The 17,523-nt window shown below is 42.5% G+C and overlaps 2 protein-coding genes across 2 annotated transcripts; one reads left to right on the forward strand and one right to left on the reverse strand.

The window, feature by feature from the left end:
- Positions 1-2,530: 2,530 nt before the first annotated feature.
- LOC118079090 (olfactory receptor 14A16-like) lies at positions 2,531-3,478 on the reverse strand. Its single transcript, XM_035103128.2, has one exon. It carries the CDS (start codon positions 3,476-3,478, stop codon positions 2,531-2,533), a length of 948 nt encoding a protein of 315 aa, XP_034959019.1.
- Positions 3,479-11,423: 7,945 nt separating this feature from the next.
- Positions 11,424-17,156, forward strand: LOC132592940 (vomeronasal type-2 receptor 26-like). The gene is made up of 6 exons (XM_060281185.1): positions 11,424-11,461; positions 12,496-12,787; positions 13,717-14,562; positions 15,515-15,742; positions 15,842-15,968; positions 16,255-17,156. Exons 1-6 carry the CDS (start codon positions 11,424-11,426, stop codon positions 17,154-17,156), a joined length of 2,433 nt encoding a protein of 810 aa, XP_060137168.1.
- The last annotated feature ends 367 nt before the right edge of the window (positions 17,157-17,523 follow it).

Raw genomic sequence — 17,523 nt, forward strand, 5'->3', positions numbered from 1 at the left:
TGCCTATTGCAGACCCGTGTGCAGAGTGTGACTGGAAATGAAAAAAGTGACCAGCACCTCCAGATTTATATCAAAATAATAAAAAACTACTCAACCCCCTTAATCATTTTGACAAACCTTTATATTTAAGAATTAGTTAACCCTCTAACTGCTTTAGGGTTCAATTTTCTGATAATATGAGAGGCCCTGCATTTCCCCAGCCAATCACTTTGCCTTTGTTGTGTTCCTTACTATGGAATATGTTACTGATTTTTTTTCCTTTATAAAGATTGCCGATGTTACAATAAAATTCACCTAATGTTGCATCAACTAATAGGGACAGCACACTTGGGAAAGTGATTTATTCTGAGTTTCTTTTGCCATCTTGGGATCTTACTCTCAAGAGTGTAGCATTGCTGATCTGAAAACCTTGTTTAAACTCATCAAAGTAATGTTTCTTCTTCCACGTTAGTTCCAGATGAAAAGAAGTAACATCTACAATATGTTCCTACACTATGTTTCTACAACATCTACAATATGTTCCTCAATGAATGAAAATGACAGCGCACATGGGGAATCTATGACTAGCATTATTTCAGATTTGTTTGATTATATTGTGTGGACAGGCGGAGTCCCCCCAAACCCCAAGTGACCCCTAAGCAGAATAATGACTCAAGACAACATGTTATGGGATTAAAATTGGCCACAACTTTATTAAGATTCAGATGTAGGAAGACCTTGGCTCAGACATTGGGTGTTATGCTTCCCCTGTCCCCAGCCAGGGTTATCCAGAATGTATGGGGTGTTGGGCTGGCTCTGGAGAACATATGTTCAAGAAGAGAGAGCCCGCCCCTGTTTGCTGCCACTGGAAGGGGGAAAGCAAGGACAACCACTCGGTGTATGGGCCATTGCCTCCCCCCAAGACTCCTTCATTGGGGGGGACCCTGATATTGATGCCGCAAAGGGGGTAAGGTCACCGCATCACACCCCTCCCCTCTAGGAAGTTAGCCAAAAGGAATTTGCCCAAGGCCTGAAACCAGCACAGTCGTGACGTATTGCTACAGGAAAGGCAATGCAGGAAAATTCCTTCCCGGCCCTTCGACAGCGACCCTGACATAGCAGCGCCCATGCACCCATGGGAGAAAAGGTTAACCTGCAAAAGAAAACTTCAGTTAGGGTGTGGAGGGTGGGAGAAGCTCTGGAGCCAACTGCTGCTTGCAGGAAAGATTCAAATTCTATTGTGTGAGCTGGACAGTCCCTCCCCCTTACCTGGCCTGTCCCCTGGCAACACCTCCCCAGGCAGGATTGGACGATTGGCTGGGGTAGGCGGAGACCCCAGGGAGCCTGCCTGGAGAGGTGGTGACCAGATCTGAAGTACCAGGTAGCTGCTCTGTGGTCCAAGGGGCAGCCCACGACCACGCAAAAATTGCCCCCCGTATAATGCGGGGAGCAGTCATTCAAATATTGTTGCCATTTCTAGATAAAGATAGACTTCCATAGCAATCCATGCTGTGGTTAACTCCTGGTCGAATCATATATTGGATTATACCAGGCATCCCCAAACTGCGGACCTACAACTTCCATGATCCCTAGCTAACAAGACCAGTGGTCGGGGAAGATGGGAATAGTAGTCCAAAACATCTGGAGGGCCGAAGTTTGGGGGTGCCTGGTGTATACATAGGACTGCCCATGGATATGACCTAGGAGCCTCAATTACTGCAGAACAAGGCCGCCAGAATTTATAAGAGGATGGCACTGAAACCTACCTTTGAATTCCCACTTCCCATATCATTCTCTCGACCCCCAAAAGAATTTTGATGACAGCCTGTTGCCAAGTGCTACCTAAATGGAGGTGCATTTTGTATTCAGTAAAGAGAGAGGATGCAATAAAGAGATATTTCCCAGAAACTTGGTTTGTTGAGGTCTCCTAACAGCTCTCATATTGTTCAGTAAATCAGACGTTCCAGGATTCTGTGGAGGAAAGCCATGGGCCTTGAAGGGTGTTAAGAGTGCTTTAAATGTATGGTGTGGATGAGATGATAGTATTGCCCCCACCTCTGGGAACAAGGCCCAATTTAAGAAGGTGAACAAAGTGAACAAGAAAATGTTCTGGGATTTTTTTTAAAAAAATGGCCACAACTTTATTGATTTCAGATGTAGGTAGGATTTAGCATAGGCATTGGACATATAGCCCTCTCAGCCCCCTGTTGGAGGACTGAGGCTTGATGGGGTCGTTCATGGGATATATGGCTCCATTACAAGACACAGGTGAACAAATTACAAAGTCATGCAGAATAAAGTTGACACATTAGGGGGAATTTGTGTCAAAGTTGCCTGATATGCATAGAGCCATTGTTCCATTTTGCTCTGTATTATATGCACAGACTTCCAGTGGCTCTCTGGGCCTTCAGACAGGTAATCATTCCTTGCCCTGCTTGGAGATGGCAAGTTTTAAACTAGGAGCTGCCTTCATGCAAAACAGAAATTCCACAACAGATAATAGGGGAAAATTCACATACAGAAGGTGATCGTAAAGCACCCACATGCCTTCTTATAGAATTCTGGATATAGTTTTAGAAGAACGCCACACACCTAAGAGTTTCCATAAGGCGGTCTTGATCTCGTTGTTTCTCATGCTGTAGATGAATGGATTCAATGTGGGAGGAATTATGGAGTACACCACAGCAAAAGCTATATCTAGATCAGAAGAAGCTTCACTGGGAGGCCTTGTATAAGCAAATACTCCAGTGAACAGTAAGACAGAGACAACAGTGAGGTGAGGGAGGCAAGTGGAAAGCGCTTTTTTCTTACCATGGACAGAAGGGATTTTGCGCACTGTAGAAAAGATCTCCATGTATGTTACGATGATGAAAATGAAACAACCAAGTGCTATACTAAAGCTTAGCACAAGAACTCCAACTTCCACTAAGTAAAAGTTGGAACAGGAGAGCTTCAATAACTTTGGGATTTCACAGAAGAATTGATTGACAGCATTAGAACAAAACGTGTTGGCAAAGGTGATCCCAGTATGTAATATGGCATAAAGAAGGCTAAAAATCCACGCAATGGCTACCATTCGAATGCAGGCTCCTTTGTGCATAATTGTCTCATAGTGGAGTGGGTTGCAAATGGCCACATATCGGTCATGTGCCATTATAGTTAGCAGAGCATAGTCAGATGCTCCTAATAAGATATAAAAGAAAACTTGAGCAACGCATCCAAAATACGAAATAAATCTGCAATTTAGGAGGGAAATCGCCATTGATTTGGGTACCAGGACTGAAACTGTTCCAAGATCCATGATGGCCAAATTCAGTAGAAAGAAATACATGGGTGTGTGAAGATGATGATCAAGAGCAATAGCAGTAGCAATAAGAAGATTCCCTATTATTGCTGTTAAGTACAATACCAGAAATACAAAGAAGTGTAAGATTTGCAGTTCTCGAACGTCTGAGAATTCCAGCAGCAGAAAGGCAGACATGGATGTAAGATTGTGCATATTGTTCGCATGCTACCTATACAAGGAAGAAATCAAGAATTGTTAACAAATATTGATTAACCAGTTTGATTTAAACATAGTTCCTTTAATTTAACATTCAAATGTATCTCATTTTCCTTTGTTTAATTCCCGTTGGGAAAACAAAATGATGGTTCTTTGTCCACTCACTATGTCCGCTCATTCCCCTTCTACACCTTTTGCAAAGCCTCTTCTCTTCCCAAAGGGGAGGGGTTGGAGTGGATCTCGCTTTCCATGCTTTGCAGGGGGTCTCGATAGCCCACTGTGTCAGAGAGTCCCTGGCCTGTGTCATGCCCGCAGTCAGCCAATACGGCTGGCTGGGGGGGGGGCGTGGTTAAATGAGTGCAGGACTGTGGCTCAGCCTGTTTGTTTCCTGGACACATGGATATCCCTTGCTTCCTCCCTCCCTCTTATTTTCATGCATTCAACACCTGACCTTGAAGGGTATTCCGTTAAAGAAATCCGGTGGTCATGGTTCCTGTCTGATGCCCAGGTGGTGGCGAGGGCCATGGCATGACCCTCCGGTGACTCTAGGACAGTGGTTCCCAACAGGTGGTCCAGGGACCCCCAGGGGTCCACGAGCTATGCCAGAGGGGTCCGCAAGATGCTATTAGAATAAAAAATATATTAAATATATTTCATATGATAACAGATTTTTTGTTTTGGCTGCTTCCTGCATGAGCAGAGTCTAGTGCAAAACTAGAATTAGATAGGCAGTAGTTCTGCTGTATGTCGTTAGGTGGCGCTTTACAAACACTACTGTTTTGCAAAGAGGCAGCGCGCGCATTCTACTAACGCTCACCTCCCCAAGATGCTTTGCGCGTGTCGGCTTCATTTGTGTGCTACTGCGCAGGTACCCTGTCTTCTCCATTCCCCTCCCTCATCCCTGGCGCACGCTGCCTCTTTGCAAAACAGTAGTGTCTGTAAACAAAGCGTTGTTTTTCGCGGAAGCTACAGTTCGCGTAGTTAAAAATGGACCGTTGGTTAAAAAGTGGTTCGTTAAAACGACAAAGGCCTACAGATGAAGAGGAAGATAATGCATTTGATGTTCAAGCATGTAAGTCAGTGACTCTCAAACTGATCTTGTCAGTGTCCATTGAACCTAACTCGTCGGCGTCCCTTGAACCTAACCCTTCTAAGATCAGTGTTGATGAGGGGTCCTCGAGAAAATTTTGTTGGGAGCCCTTGCTCTAGGAGAAAGCTTCCAGTTGATTTGCATCAACCAACTCCTCCTACAGCTTGTTAACTCTTGTGTGACTTCCTGCAGAGCGGGCAGGAGTCAAATATAGTTGGTTCGGATCCAATGCCTAAGCCAACACCACTCACGTTATGTAACCAATAAAGTTGTGGCCTTTTTTAGCTCATTAACCTAAAATGCTTGTGTCAATTTGTCTTATTTTAGCATAAAGCGGGGGACGGGGCCTTGACCCACAAATGTTTGCATTGCAACATGATTCTATATCCCTCAAGCCATCCCTTGGTACCTGTGCATTAGATGGAACATCAGAAAGAGAAGCTACTTGCACACACTTATATGTGTTGCATAGGGGCTCACTACTCAGTTATGGGTCCTAATTATGCAGGCTTTTGCAGCAGTTGGAGAACAACATGCATACAATGTACACATATAGCCTGTACCCCCCTTTAATCCACATTTTCCACAGAAGATCTCTAGCAAAATCTGCAAAAAAAAAAAAAACCATTGTTCATCTGCAGTCACTGCAGCATTTATTTGAGCAAGCACTGAGCAAAAGCTAGATAGAACAGAGAGTAAGCAGCAGCAAAGTACTAAGAGCACAGAGCTGGATTTGTGCTATGTGACCTGCCTCTTTACTAATCAGCTACCTTCATGTGTGGTTTAAGATGCTGTCCTATATCTAGTATTTAGTCTTTAAGAAGGGAATGGGGAGGAAGTCATCCTTCATCTCAGCCAGCAAAAGGTCTTAGATCAACCCTGACTGGCTCATCTGGGTTTCCCCCCAAAAAAGCAACAAAAAAGTGGCGAAAGAGTAACAGCTCAAGAGCAATGTTGGGGGAGAAATAGGGAATGATGAATATCAATATGAAAATAATAGATTTATGACCATAGGTTGCTTTGTATTCACTGTTCAAAAATTAAAACTTACCTTGGCTCTTTAAGAACAGCTGCGGTTCTTTGTGAGTAGGTGAGGTTATCTCCACTTTTCTCCCTCAAGCCATCCCTTGGCATCTGTGCATTAGATGGAACATCAGAAAGAGAAGCTACTTGCACACACTTATATGTGTTGCATAGGGGCTCACTACTCAGTTATGGGTCCTACGGTAATTATGCAGGTTTTTGCAGCAGCTGGAGGACAACATGCATACAAATTACACATATAGCCTGTCGTCCCCCCCCTTTAATCCACATATTCCACAGAAGATCTCTAGCAAAATCTGCAAAATAAAATAAAATAACCCATTGTACATCTGCAGTCACTAGATAAAGCAGAGAGCACGCAGCAGCAAAGTACTAAGAGCACAGCGGTGGATTTGTGCTATGTGACCTGCCTCTTTGCTAATCTGCTGCCATCATATGTGGTTTCAGATATCTAGACTTTAAGAAGGGAATGGAGTGTGGGGAGGAAGTCATCCTTCATCTCAGCCAGCAAAAGGTCTTGGATCAACCCTGACTGGCTCATCTGGGTTTCTATTCCCAAAAGCAACAAAAAAAAGTGGCGAAAGAGTATCAGCCCAAGAGCAATGTTGGGGGAGAAATAGGGAATGATGAATATCAATATGAAGAATAATAGATTTATGACCATAGGTTGCTTTGTATTCACTGTTCAAAAATTAAAACATACCTAGGCTCTTTAAGAACAGCTGCGGTTCTTTGTGGGTAAGTGAGTTTATGTTTAGCTAATTATTATTATTATTATTATTTATTTGTACCCCGCCCATCCGGCAGGGTTTCCCCAGCCACTCTGGGCAGCGTCCAACAAAGATTAAAATACATTAAAATGTCACACATTAAAAACTCCCCTAAACAGCTATTGATCATGACTAGTCATACATTCACAGAATCATCTGAAAATTCTTCCAGGAGGTGACAATACATCCTAAACTGGTTGCCATATTTCCCCACTGGACAATTATTCAAGAATAGACTGTACGTTACAATGTACAGTCACTTTCAACAAACATTTTAAAGAACTGCCTAGTGAACAGCAATCTTTTCCTCCATACAATTCCCCAATTTTTGACAGTACATTAATATTGTTAACTCTGACCAGTCATACCTGTCTTAAATCTAGATTAAACATGCTGAACAGCTTATTGTCTTTCCCAGATCCAGTTCCAAATAAATTTTGGGGGGTAGGCTAGTTCAATTAGGGTTTTAAAAATTAAAATAAATTAACAAGTTAGACATTCTGTAAAGTAGAACAGTGTAAGGATTTCTGTGTCATTATTCTTATACATGAGACTACTTGTAACTCAATAGACCTCGGCCAATAACGCGAGATGAGCGCCGCAACCCCAGATTTGGTCACGACTGGACCTAATGGTCAGGGGTTCCTTTACCTTTACCTTTACTTGTAGCTCAGACGACTGGAAATGAAAATGGAGACCAGCATTCCTAGATTACCTCAAAGCAACGAAAACTTCTCAACCCCCTTAAATCATTTTGAAATACATTTACTTGTAAGAACTAATTTCCCTCCAGCTGCATTGGGGTACAAAGTACTGAAAATTGAAAGTCTATGCATTTCCCAACCAAAAACTTTTAACCTTCCTGTGGCACTTCTGTATGCAGAAGAAGCAACTGATTTTTACCTTTAATAGCCACTAAATGTTGCATCAGCTAACGACAACAGACATGGAAGGTGTGTTATCTTAAGTCTCTTTTTCCATCTTGGGATCTTACTCCCAAGAGTGCAGCAGAACTGATCGGAAAGCATTGTTTACATTCCTCAGATGGATCTTGTAGCATAGAAATACAATCAATCAAATCAAACTATCACAATTGCTTCCATGTTTCAATTTATTATTGACTTGGTACTGCCCATGCTTCCTTGGAAATTGGAAATGTGTCTTTTTATAATATCCGCACAATGTTGTCCTCATCAAAATGCCAGTCTGCACTTTTCCCTCCTCTAATATTTATGTGGTAAAATCTGCTAAAACATTTTTTTTAAGAATACCCACCATACATATGCCTCTCTTGCCTCATCCCTGCTCCCTATCTCTTAGAAATTGGCAAATGACCCTGCCCGATTGAAAAAGTAGCAAGACAGCCAGACCAGGACTCCAGGAGGCAAAATTCATGTGCATGCATTGTGCTTCTCCTGAGACACATGCTGGTGCCTCTACTACTGCATTACAGCATTTCTTTGAATCCTAGCTGGAAGAGTGAGCAAGCAGCAGTGAAGTATACGAAGACAGAACTAGATTTGTGCTATGTCATCAGCCCTTTGCCTCCTAAGATAGTCTGCTGCCTTCATGTGTCTTGTCAGATGTTGTCTCATCTTCCTTGTTTAAGTGGGGAATGGGGGAAGACTAACTCCTCCTTCAGTTCAGCCAACAAAATGTCTGGGATCAGCCCTTATTTATTGGGTGGCAGTCATAGTCTAAGCTGATTTTTGTGATTCCAAATGCAAGAAAAAGGAACTAGTGCAAACATTTGTCCAAATGGTTTATCCCCACAAAAAAATTCACCACAAGTGTCTACTACCTTTGAGCAGTATACTTTGGGAAGACTGAGTTAAATATGAGATTGTTTCTGCCGTAAGTGGGGGGGGAGGGAATCACATCATAATTTGTGATGTTCTTTTTTAAAAAAAATATTTGTCATGTGTTGGGTGTGCAGCTTCCACCTTTTACAAGTCTAACTTTGGTGTTTCCAACACACAGTGCTGCCCCTTTATAGTTAGTCTTTTCGCCGTGCGCCCGCCGCATGCGCGTTCTGCGCCTGCACAAAGCGGCGCGCACAGTCGGTGCATGCACAGAAGCGCGAGATCGCGCTTCGCACAAGTGGCGCTTCGACAACCGAAGACTTCGACTTATAAAGACAGCCGCGGAATGGATCGTCTTCATAAGTCAAGGTACCACTGTATTACTATTCCACTCTAATGACATTGGCTTCAGAGTGTGAAAATTTCTAAGGGAAAAGTCTAGTGTAAGAAATTGTGACCTCCCTAAAAGAGGGCACGTGTTGCGGTGAGAACTAGAGACTGACCTCTTGGTTGCGGGTGGGTCCATTGGATAGTCACAACACCCGATTAGTAGGTTCCTCAATGCTGGGTTTCAATCTGGCCAATGGGGTTGCAGTCTAAATGGATCAAGGGACCTATATTAACCCATGCACGTGATCTAGAGCTTCCTCTTTCGGCTTGTGCATCGGAACTCCTGCTCACCTTTCCCTAATTTTGGGCCTTTTGCGATTGACCTTGCTATGCCATCATGTGTTGTCTGTTGTTGGAACAGGGGCATGGCAGGAATTTTCCCATGGCTGATTGGCTGTTGCCATTTGGGTTTCACCTGCAACATAGCAATTCATCACAACTTGTAAGGTTGTGGATAGGCACTGGTTCATGTGATAGGGATGGGAGAATGGTCTCGCCATCCCTATGTGAAGGGTATTCCGTTAAATGAATCTAGGGACTCAACTTGGTTTGGCCAACCCCCAAAAGGGCTTGTGTCCATGCCTGAGTCCAGGGGAGCATCTGGGGAGTGAATAGAGTCTGCTCCCAGGCTGTTCACCTTCCTCAGGTGTTCACCCTTGGCTTACCTATGATAGAGCTCTGGGTCAGCGCTACCTGCAAGGGTGTAGGGAGCTAGTCAAACCAGAGCCTATGCAACCACTCACCTTTCTTTAATCAATAAAGTTGTGGCCTAAATTCTGCCAAAAACCAAAACTAAAATTTGAGTCAAATGTGTCTTTATTTAGGAGGGAGGTCTCTGGGTCTGAAAACGCAATAACAGTCTGAGAGGCATACAGGTGGAAAAGAAAGGAAGCACATTTAGTATGCAAAAATAATCACAATTTTATAATGTAGTAGAATGATAATGTACAAGATGTACCACCATCTAATAAAAATGTGATACTTCAGTACTACCAGATACTAGCAGTAATAAGGACATATGGTAGTTATGTCTTGTTTTACTATGTTGTGAACATAAGAAAAAAAATAAAAAAATTCCTTCAGTAGCACCTTAAAGACCAACTTTTTATTTTCGTATGAGCTTTCGTGTGCATGCACACTTCTTCAGATACCTGTAATAAGAAAAAAAGTAATAGTGGGTGAAGAAGAATTACAGAAGATGGATGACATGAATAATAAGGTAAGAAGTCCCAGAGCACACTCTAATTGATATTAAATGCTTGCATTTTTATAGAACTCTAAATACAGTTTTAGAAGGCCCAAAATTTAAGAGTTTTTCCAAGGCAGTCTTGATCTCTTTGTTTCCCATGCTGTAGACGAATGGATTCACTATAAGCAGGACAATGAAACTCTTCAGATGCGGAGGGGGAAAGTTTTTCTTCAGCAATCCCTCAGAGAAGTCGCAACTTCAAACTGGAGATTAGCCTGCCCATTAATTATCAAAAGAACTATAATTATTTCCTCCATTGTATTAAAACCCCGAAGAATTGCAGTAGCCACCAGCAAAAACAGAAAATAAAATAATTACAACTTTTGTAGGATGATATAAATATATACCTCATGGCATTCCAATCTGGGACAGGACAAAATACACATAAGACTTTGATATCTGATGTTTTGCATTTTAAGTTGGAACCTTAAAAGATGAAAATAGAAGGAAACAGAAGCATCCATGTCAAAGGCAAGGAGAAATTGCAAACTTTTGAAAATGAAGTCTGTATTGCTGTTGATATAGTTATTCGTTTTCTGATTTTGAACATGAGAAGAAAAATTATGTGTACCAATCTGGATTGTTGCCCCATTTTTGTTTTAATTCCTTAATTCCTTTGTTAGTATGTTACACATTTTGTGTGTTTTTAAAATAGTATAAACAGCCCTGTGATCTTTTGGTGAAGGGCTGTATAGAAATAATAATAATAATAATAATAATAATAATAATAATAATGTATTCTGGATTGACATTCTAGTAGCATTTCTTCTGATACTGCTTCCTCATATGGCATGCAAGGACCACATTCTTAACTGCATGGTTAAAGATCCACACCCTCCACTTCATGACTATCAACAGCCAGGTGACCTCTTCATTGGTGGAATTGTTTCCCAGAGCATAGGTAAAGGGACCCCTGACCATTAGGTCCAGTCGTGACCGACTCTGGGGTTGCGCGCTCATCTCGCATTATTGGCCGAGGGAGCCGGCGTATAGCTTCCAGGTCATGTGGCCAGCATGACAAAGCCGCTTCTGGCAAACCAGAGCAGCACATGGAAACGCCGTTTACCTTCCCGCTGTAGCGGTTCCTATTTATCTACTTGCATTTTGACGTGCTTTCGAACTGCTAGGTTGGCAGGAGCTGGGACCAAGCAACGGGAGCTCACCCCGTCACAGGGATTCGAACCGCCGACCTTCTGATCAGCAAGCCCTAGGCTCAGTGGTTTAACCACAGCGCCACCTGGGTCCCTATGCCACCTGGGTCCCTATTTCCCAGAGCATAATCGTCTCCAATTTCATACATTTCACAGAAGTACCACCACAGACTCTGCATGAAGAGCTTCTGTAAGGAGTTTGTTTTTAATGCATTATTCTTTCTGTCAATTGAGTGATGTGTCTTGGGAGTTGCGACCTGAGTATTTCTCACTTTTAATAGTTTTCACTGTGGGACCTCTAACTAATATTGTTTGCAGCACCAGGCACTCAGTTAGCTGCAATGCAGAAGTACTCCAACTTTCATATGGTTTGCTTATTTAATCTTCATATAGCACCACTAAGACAAGGGTTGCCTCAATACATTGCCTATTTAAAAGCTCTAGTAATGAAGATGGTGATCATCTTACAAGAAGCTGTACACAGGTGAGGGGAAACATTCAGCCAAGGTCCGTATTCACCCTTTGCCTCTAGAGTCACATGCCGGGATCTCTAAAATCTCTTGTGTACAACATTTACATGCACTGTACCAAACACACACATGCATAATGGACACACACACAAAACACACATGCATACACATACCCCTCTTCATTGGGGAGATGCCACCTGTAAGGGATGGTTAAAAATCCCAGGAATGGAGATATGTGGAGGATTATTTTTGTAATGAAGGTATAAATTCAAAATTGGTTATTTGCTTTGGTTAGTTCACACAAGGAGTTAATCAGATATTTAATATGTGGACAATGAGACAATGAGATAGGGAATAAGAAGTTTATAAGGGAGAAGCATAGTGGAGTTTATTTGTAAATAGGGAACTGATATGGAAGTGCTGGGAAGTTTGTTTTGTGTTTTGTGTTTTATGTTCTTTTATTATGGGTTTTTTTCTTCTTCTTTTTCTTTCTTCTCTTTTCTGTATTATAAGTTTCTTTAATTTTTTATAATTTGGGTATTTTTGGTGTATTTGTGTGGTATGTTGATTTATGTTGATTTTATGTTTAATAAGAAATAAAAATATTTTTAACTAAAAAACAAAAATCTCCCTTCTCCTGCCCTCTCAGCTGATACCGCAAATATGGTTTGCTCATTTAACATATTTCAATGTGTGCACTGTATTGTTGCTTCTTTGGAATTGGCCTTTTGACAAAATAAATATATGCTTTTTGCCAATCCTGGATGGAATTGGACAAAAATAGGTGGTAGGGCAGATATGCTCCTCTGCTTGGCTGAAATCAGAAGAGCCCTTGCAGCTGCCTCCTTGCTCCAAGCATGCTTTGGCAGCCCAGTAATGATAGGACACTGAAGCAGATGGTGGCTTTAACCCTGTCAATTTACTCCACTGCTGGGGAAGGAGAATTGCTGAGAAAGCTTTATGAGTTTGATCTGGTTGTCTTTGGCCACCAGTGTCCTAGCCCTACTGCAGAATGACATTCTAATACAGAACACATCTCTTCTTCTAGTGTGGTGACAAAGAATTACCAACACATTCTCACCTTGGTGTTTGCAATCAAAGAAATAAATGAAAACCCTCAGATGTTACCCAACATCACCTTGGGTTTCCGCATTTATGACAGCTATTTCACTGCCAAAAGCACCTACCATGCTACAATGCTCCTTATATTCACACCATGGAAACATTTCCCAAACTACAAATGTGACATTCAGGATCACCTCATTGCAGTTATTGGAGGACTGGACCCACTGACCTCCTTTCACATGGCAACAGTCTTGGATATTTACAAGATTCCACAGGTAGGGCAGATCCTTCCAGATTTTTAGAGGCGGACACACGGGAAATGTGACAGAAGGAGGTACAATTGGAGCAAATAGACAAATTTTTCTTTTTAAGAGATGGACATCAAATCTAAGCCAAGTAATACACCCCACAGGAATTGATCTGTAAAATCTGAATTAGTGGAATGTACTTTAAAAGCAGAAACTTATCATGGGTCCTGTGGAGACATAAATCAAGACACAATGTGGTTGCCAGGATAGGTCTGAAGGGGAGAAGGAGGGAGCCTCTACTTTGGCAGAAGGGGGAACATCAGGACAGTATTTTCAATGAGTCCTACCCCGTTGTCATCAGGGATCCTGGAAGTAGAGTGGGAGTCAGAGGGGTCCTCTTCCACACCTCATCTGGAAAGTGAATTTCCCCCATGAGTAGAGTAAAGGTAAAGGGACCCTTGACCATTAGGTTCAGCCATGACCGACTCTGGGGTTGCGTGCTCATCTCACGTTATGGGCCGAGGGAGCCGGCGTACAGCTTCCAGGTCATGTGGCCAGCATAACAAAGCCGCTTCTGGTGAACCAGAGCAGCACACGGAAACGTCGTTTACCTTCCCACTGTAGTGGCACCTATTGATCTACTTGCACTTCGACGTGCTTTCGAACTGTTGTTTGGCAGGAGCTGGGACTGAGCAACGGGAGCTCACCCCGTCACGGGGATTCGAAACGCCAACCTTCTGATCGGCAAGCCCTAGGCTCTGTGGTTTAACCCACAGCGTGCTGCGTAAATTTTGAGTAACTTGTCACTCAAGCCACAATGCTGCATGGGAAAAGTACAATTTTAATGTTCCATAAGAATCGTTCATTTGATGATTGTAGATTAATGTGAAGACTTAAAATAGGAAAAGAAAAGAAAAACTTCTCTCATTCTCTATTCCCCTTCACACCTCTTTTAGCTCATATATAGCCCTGCTCCAGTGATGAATGACAAAACCCCAGGCCTTTCTTTTTACCAGATGACACCTCAGGAAGCAATTCAGTATGCAGGAATTCTCTCTTTACTTCTGCATTTTAAGTGGATATGGATTGGAATCCTTACCTCCAACGATGAATATGGAGATAGATTTGTCCAAACTGTATCTCCACTTTTCTCCCAAGGTGGTATCTGTTTTGCCTTCATAGAAAGAAGCCACAAACAAACAATTGTCAGTGAAATTAATAGTATGTTTACTCAGGGGGCAAAAATACATGATAAACTCATTGCGAGTAAAGCAAATGCAGTGCTTGCCTATGCAGAATCTTTGGCAATTGTTTTTTTGAGATGGCTCTCATACCTATCAGAACACCAACATGTGACAAGTCAAGAAAAAGGTATTGTGTGGATACTGACAGCCCAGATGGAGCTCACATCTATCACATATCAAAGGACTTGGAATATAGACATGATCCATGGTGCTCTCTCCTTCTCAATTCACTCCAAGGATCCTTCAGGATTTCAACAATTTCTTGAGAATAGGAAACCTCTGCATGCAAAAGGAGATGGCTTTATCCTGGACTTCTGGCAACATGCATTTGGTTGTACATTCCCAAATAGAGTAACTGACACAATGGATGGGGATTTCTGTACTGGGGAAGAGAAATTGGAGAGTCTTCCTGGGCCCTTTTTTGAAACAAGGATGATTGGCCACAGCTACAGCATCTACAATGCTGTCTATGCTGTGGCCTATGCTTTACAAACTATGTTCTCATCTAGACTGGGGGCTGAAAGGGGGCTGAAGCTTTGGAATCTACAGTTCTGGCAGGTAATGGACCCCTGAGCTACAGCACATAGACTGTCTATGCACACCAGGCTCAAACTGCTGAGTAAACTGACTCCCAAGCTTCATATGGCTCCCAATTTCCTATTACTTCATTTCCATATGAAGTAGGAAAAATCCTGTCTGTATCTAGCTATATCTACACCAATATATTATCTACCCTTTTAGACAATTATATACTCAGAAAACTGTTTTTAATAATAATAATAATAATAATAATAATAATAATAATAATAATAATAATAATACTATGAGAATCCATTTGCTTCAGGGTGTATTTTAAGGAAACTTACTTATCAAACCTTTATTGGGCATTTTGGGTTTTTTTACGGAAACTACCAGTCAGGAATAGGGACACGGGTGGCACTGTGGGTCAAACCACAGAGACTAGGGCTTGCTGATCAGAAGGTTGGCGGTTCGAATCCCTGTGATGGGGTGAGCTCCCGCTGCTGGGTCCCAGCTCCTGCCAACCTAGCAGATCAAAAGCACGTCAAAGTGCAAGTAGATAAATAGGTACTGCTCCAAGCAGGAAGGTAAACGGTGTTTCCGTGCGCTGCTCAAGTTCGCGAGAAGTGGCTTAGTCATCCTGGCCACAAGACCTGGCAGCTGTACGCCAGTTCCCTCGGCCAGTAAAGTGAGATGAGTGCCTCAACCCCAGAGTCGGTCATGACTGGACCTAATGGTCAGGGGTCCCTTTACCTTTTCCAGTCAGGAATAACTAAAAAATGTCAAGAAAGCTTCTCAAAAGTAAATTTAACTGTTTGAAAACTCTTTCTTATTTGGTTATTGCTATAGTTTGAGAGAAGGGGCATAGAGAACAACAACAAATAAGTTTTCATCAAGGAAAAGTGTTTTTATAACTCCCTCTAAAATATTCAATGCACTCCTGTCATAATGCATCATGCTCTACACTCTTACATTTCCCCTTTTATCCTAGTCCCATCACTTTCTGAGAGGAGTCTCCTTTAACAACAGTGCTGGTGACCAGGTTTCCTTTGACCAGAATGGGGAGTTAGTGTCTGGATTTGACATTTCCAACTGGATTTTTTCTTCAAACCAATCCTTTCATAGAGTGAAAGTTGGACAGGTGGACCCCCAAGGTCTTCAGGGCAATGTATTCAGCATCAATGAGAGTGCTATAACGTGGCACAGCTGGTTTAATCAGGTAGGAGCCAATTGTTAGTAATTTGAGTTGGCAAGGCCATAGTTTGTTCTTAATTTTGTACTTTAATACTGACATGGACCTCTTTCATTTGTTGATTAGGCAAAGCCTCATTCTGTATGTAGTGAAAGTTGTCGTCCTGGTTTTAGCAAGAAAGTGAAGGAGGGGGATCCATTTTGCTGCTATGATTGCATCCTATGTCCAGAAGGGAAAATTTCAGTCAAAGACGGTAAGAAATATTCTGTCAAATAGTGTCAAACTCTTTTTGATAAACAACAGAGCACGCCAAAAGTAGAGCACCAGAAAGCAGAAGCAAGCGGCAGTACAGCAGATGCAGGCTACAAGTTTATTGCTCCAAAGGATATTAATCTCACTTGCCTCAATCTTCTCTTTAAACATTAGAGTGTTACCAGATGGACATAGAAAAAAGTACATAACCACTACTTTGCATTGTATCCAGTTGCCTTGAAGTAGCAGAGATGCGCAGCATAAAGCACCTATCTTTTCCTTTTCAGATATGAACGACTGCTCTAAATGCAGTGACGTAAGCTATCCAAGCAAGAACCAAGATTCCTGTGTTCCCAGACTGATTTCCTTCTTGTCTTACAATGAACCATTGGGGATGGCTTTAGCCTTTTTTGCGCTTTTCTCTTCCTTGATCACAGCTCTGGTGCTAGCAGCATTTATGAAGCACCGCAGCACTCCCATTGTCAAAGCCAACAACCGGAGTCTCACCTACACCCTCCTTGTCTCCCTCTTGCTCTGCTTCCTTTGTTCATTGCTATTCATTGGCCAGCCGCAGAAGGTGACATGTCTTCTCCGACAAACTGCTTTTGGAATCATATTCTCAGTGGCTGTTTCTTGTGTGTTGGCCAAAACCACCACAGTGGTCCTGGCTTTCATGGCCACCAGACCGGGATCCAGCCTGAGGAATTGGGTGGGGAAGTCATTAGCTGACTCCATTGTTCTTTCCTGCTCATTTCTCCAAGCAGGCATTTGCTTTTTGTGGTTGGTAACTTCTCCCCCATTCCAAGATGTTGACATTCATTCAGTAAGAGAAGAAATTATATTGGAGTGCAATGAGGGATCTCTGACATTCTTTTACTGTGTTTTGGGCTATATAGGCTTTCTGGCCATTATCAGCGTCAGTGTGGCTTTCCTTGCCAGAAAGTTACCTGACAGTTTCAATGAAGCCAAATTCATCACCTTCAGCATGTTGGTCTTTTGCAGCGTTTGGTTATCCTTTATCCCATCCTATCTGAGCTCCAAGGGAAAGTACATGGTAGCTGTGGAGATCTTTTCTATTTTAGCCTCTAGTGCCGGGTTGCTGGGGTGCATATTTGCCCCCAAATGTTACATTATTGTGTTGAGGCCTGAACTGAATAACAGGGAACAGATAATAAGAAGGAAAGCATGACATACCCAAATGTATCTGGGTTCAGTCATATTATGCTGTGCAGTACCTTTTGGATGCATATGCACTAGTATACCTCTGGGAAATTCACTCTTGGCATTTTCCTATTTGCCGATCTTCCCTAAAGCTCTCCAAATCATTCTTTTCTCCGTACAGTGGTACCTCAGGTTAAGAACTTAATTTGTTCTAAAGGTCCATTCTTAACCTGAAACTGTTCTTAACCTGAGGTACCACTTTAGCTAATGGGGCCTCCCGCAGCCGCCGTGCCGCCACCGTGCGATTTCTGTTCTCATCCTGAAGCAAAGTTCTTAACCCGAGGTACTATTTCTGGGTTAGCGGAGTCTGTAACCTGAATCGTCTGTAACCAGGG

This window comes from Zootoca vivipara, chromosome 13 (assembly GCF_963506605.1).
Source record: "Zootoca vivipara chromosome 13, rZooViv1.1, whole genome shotgun sequence".
Taxonomy (NCBI): Eukaryota; Metazoa; Chordata; class Lepidosauria; order Squamata; family Lacertidae; genus Zootoca; species Zootoca vivipara.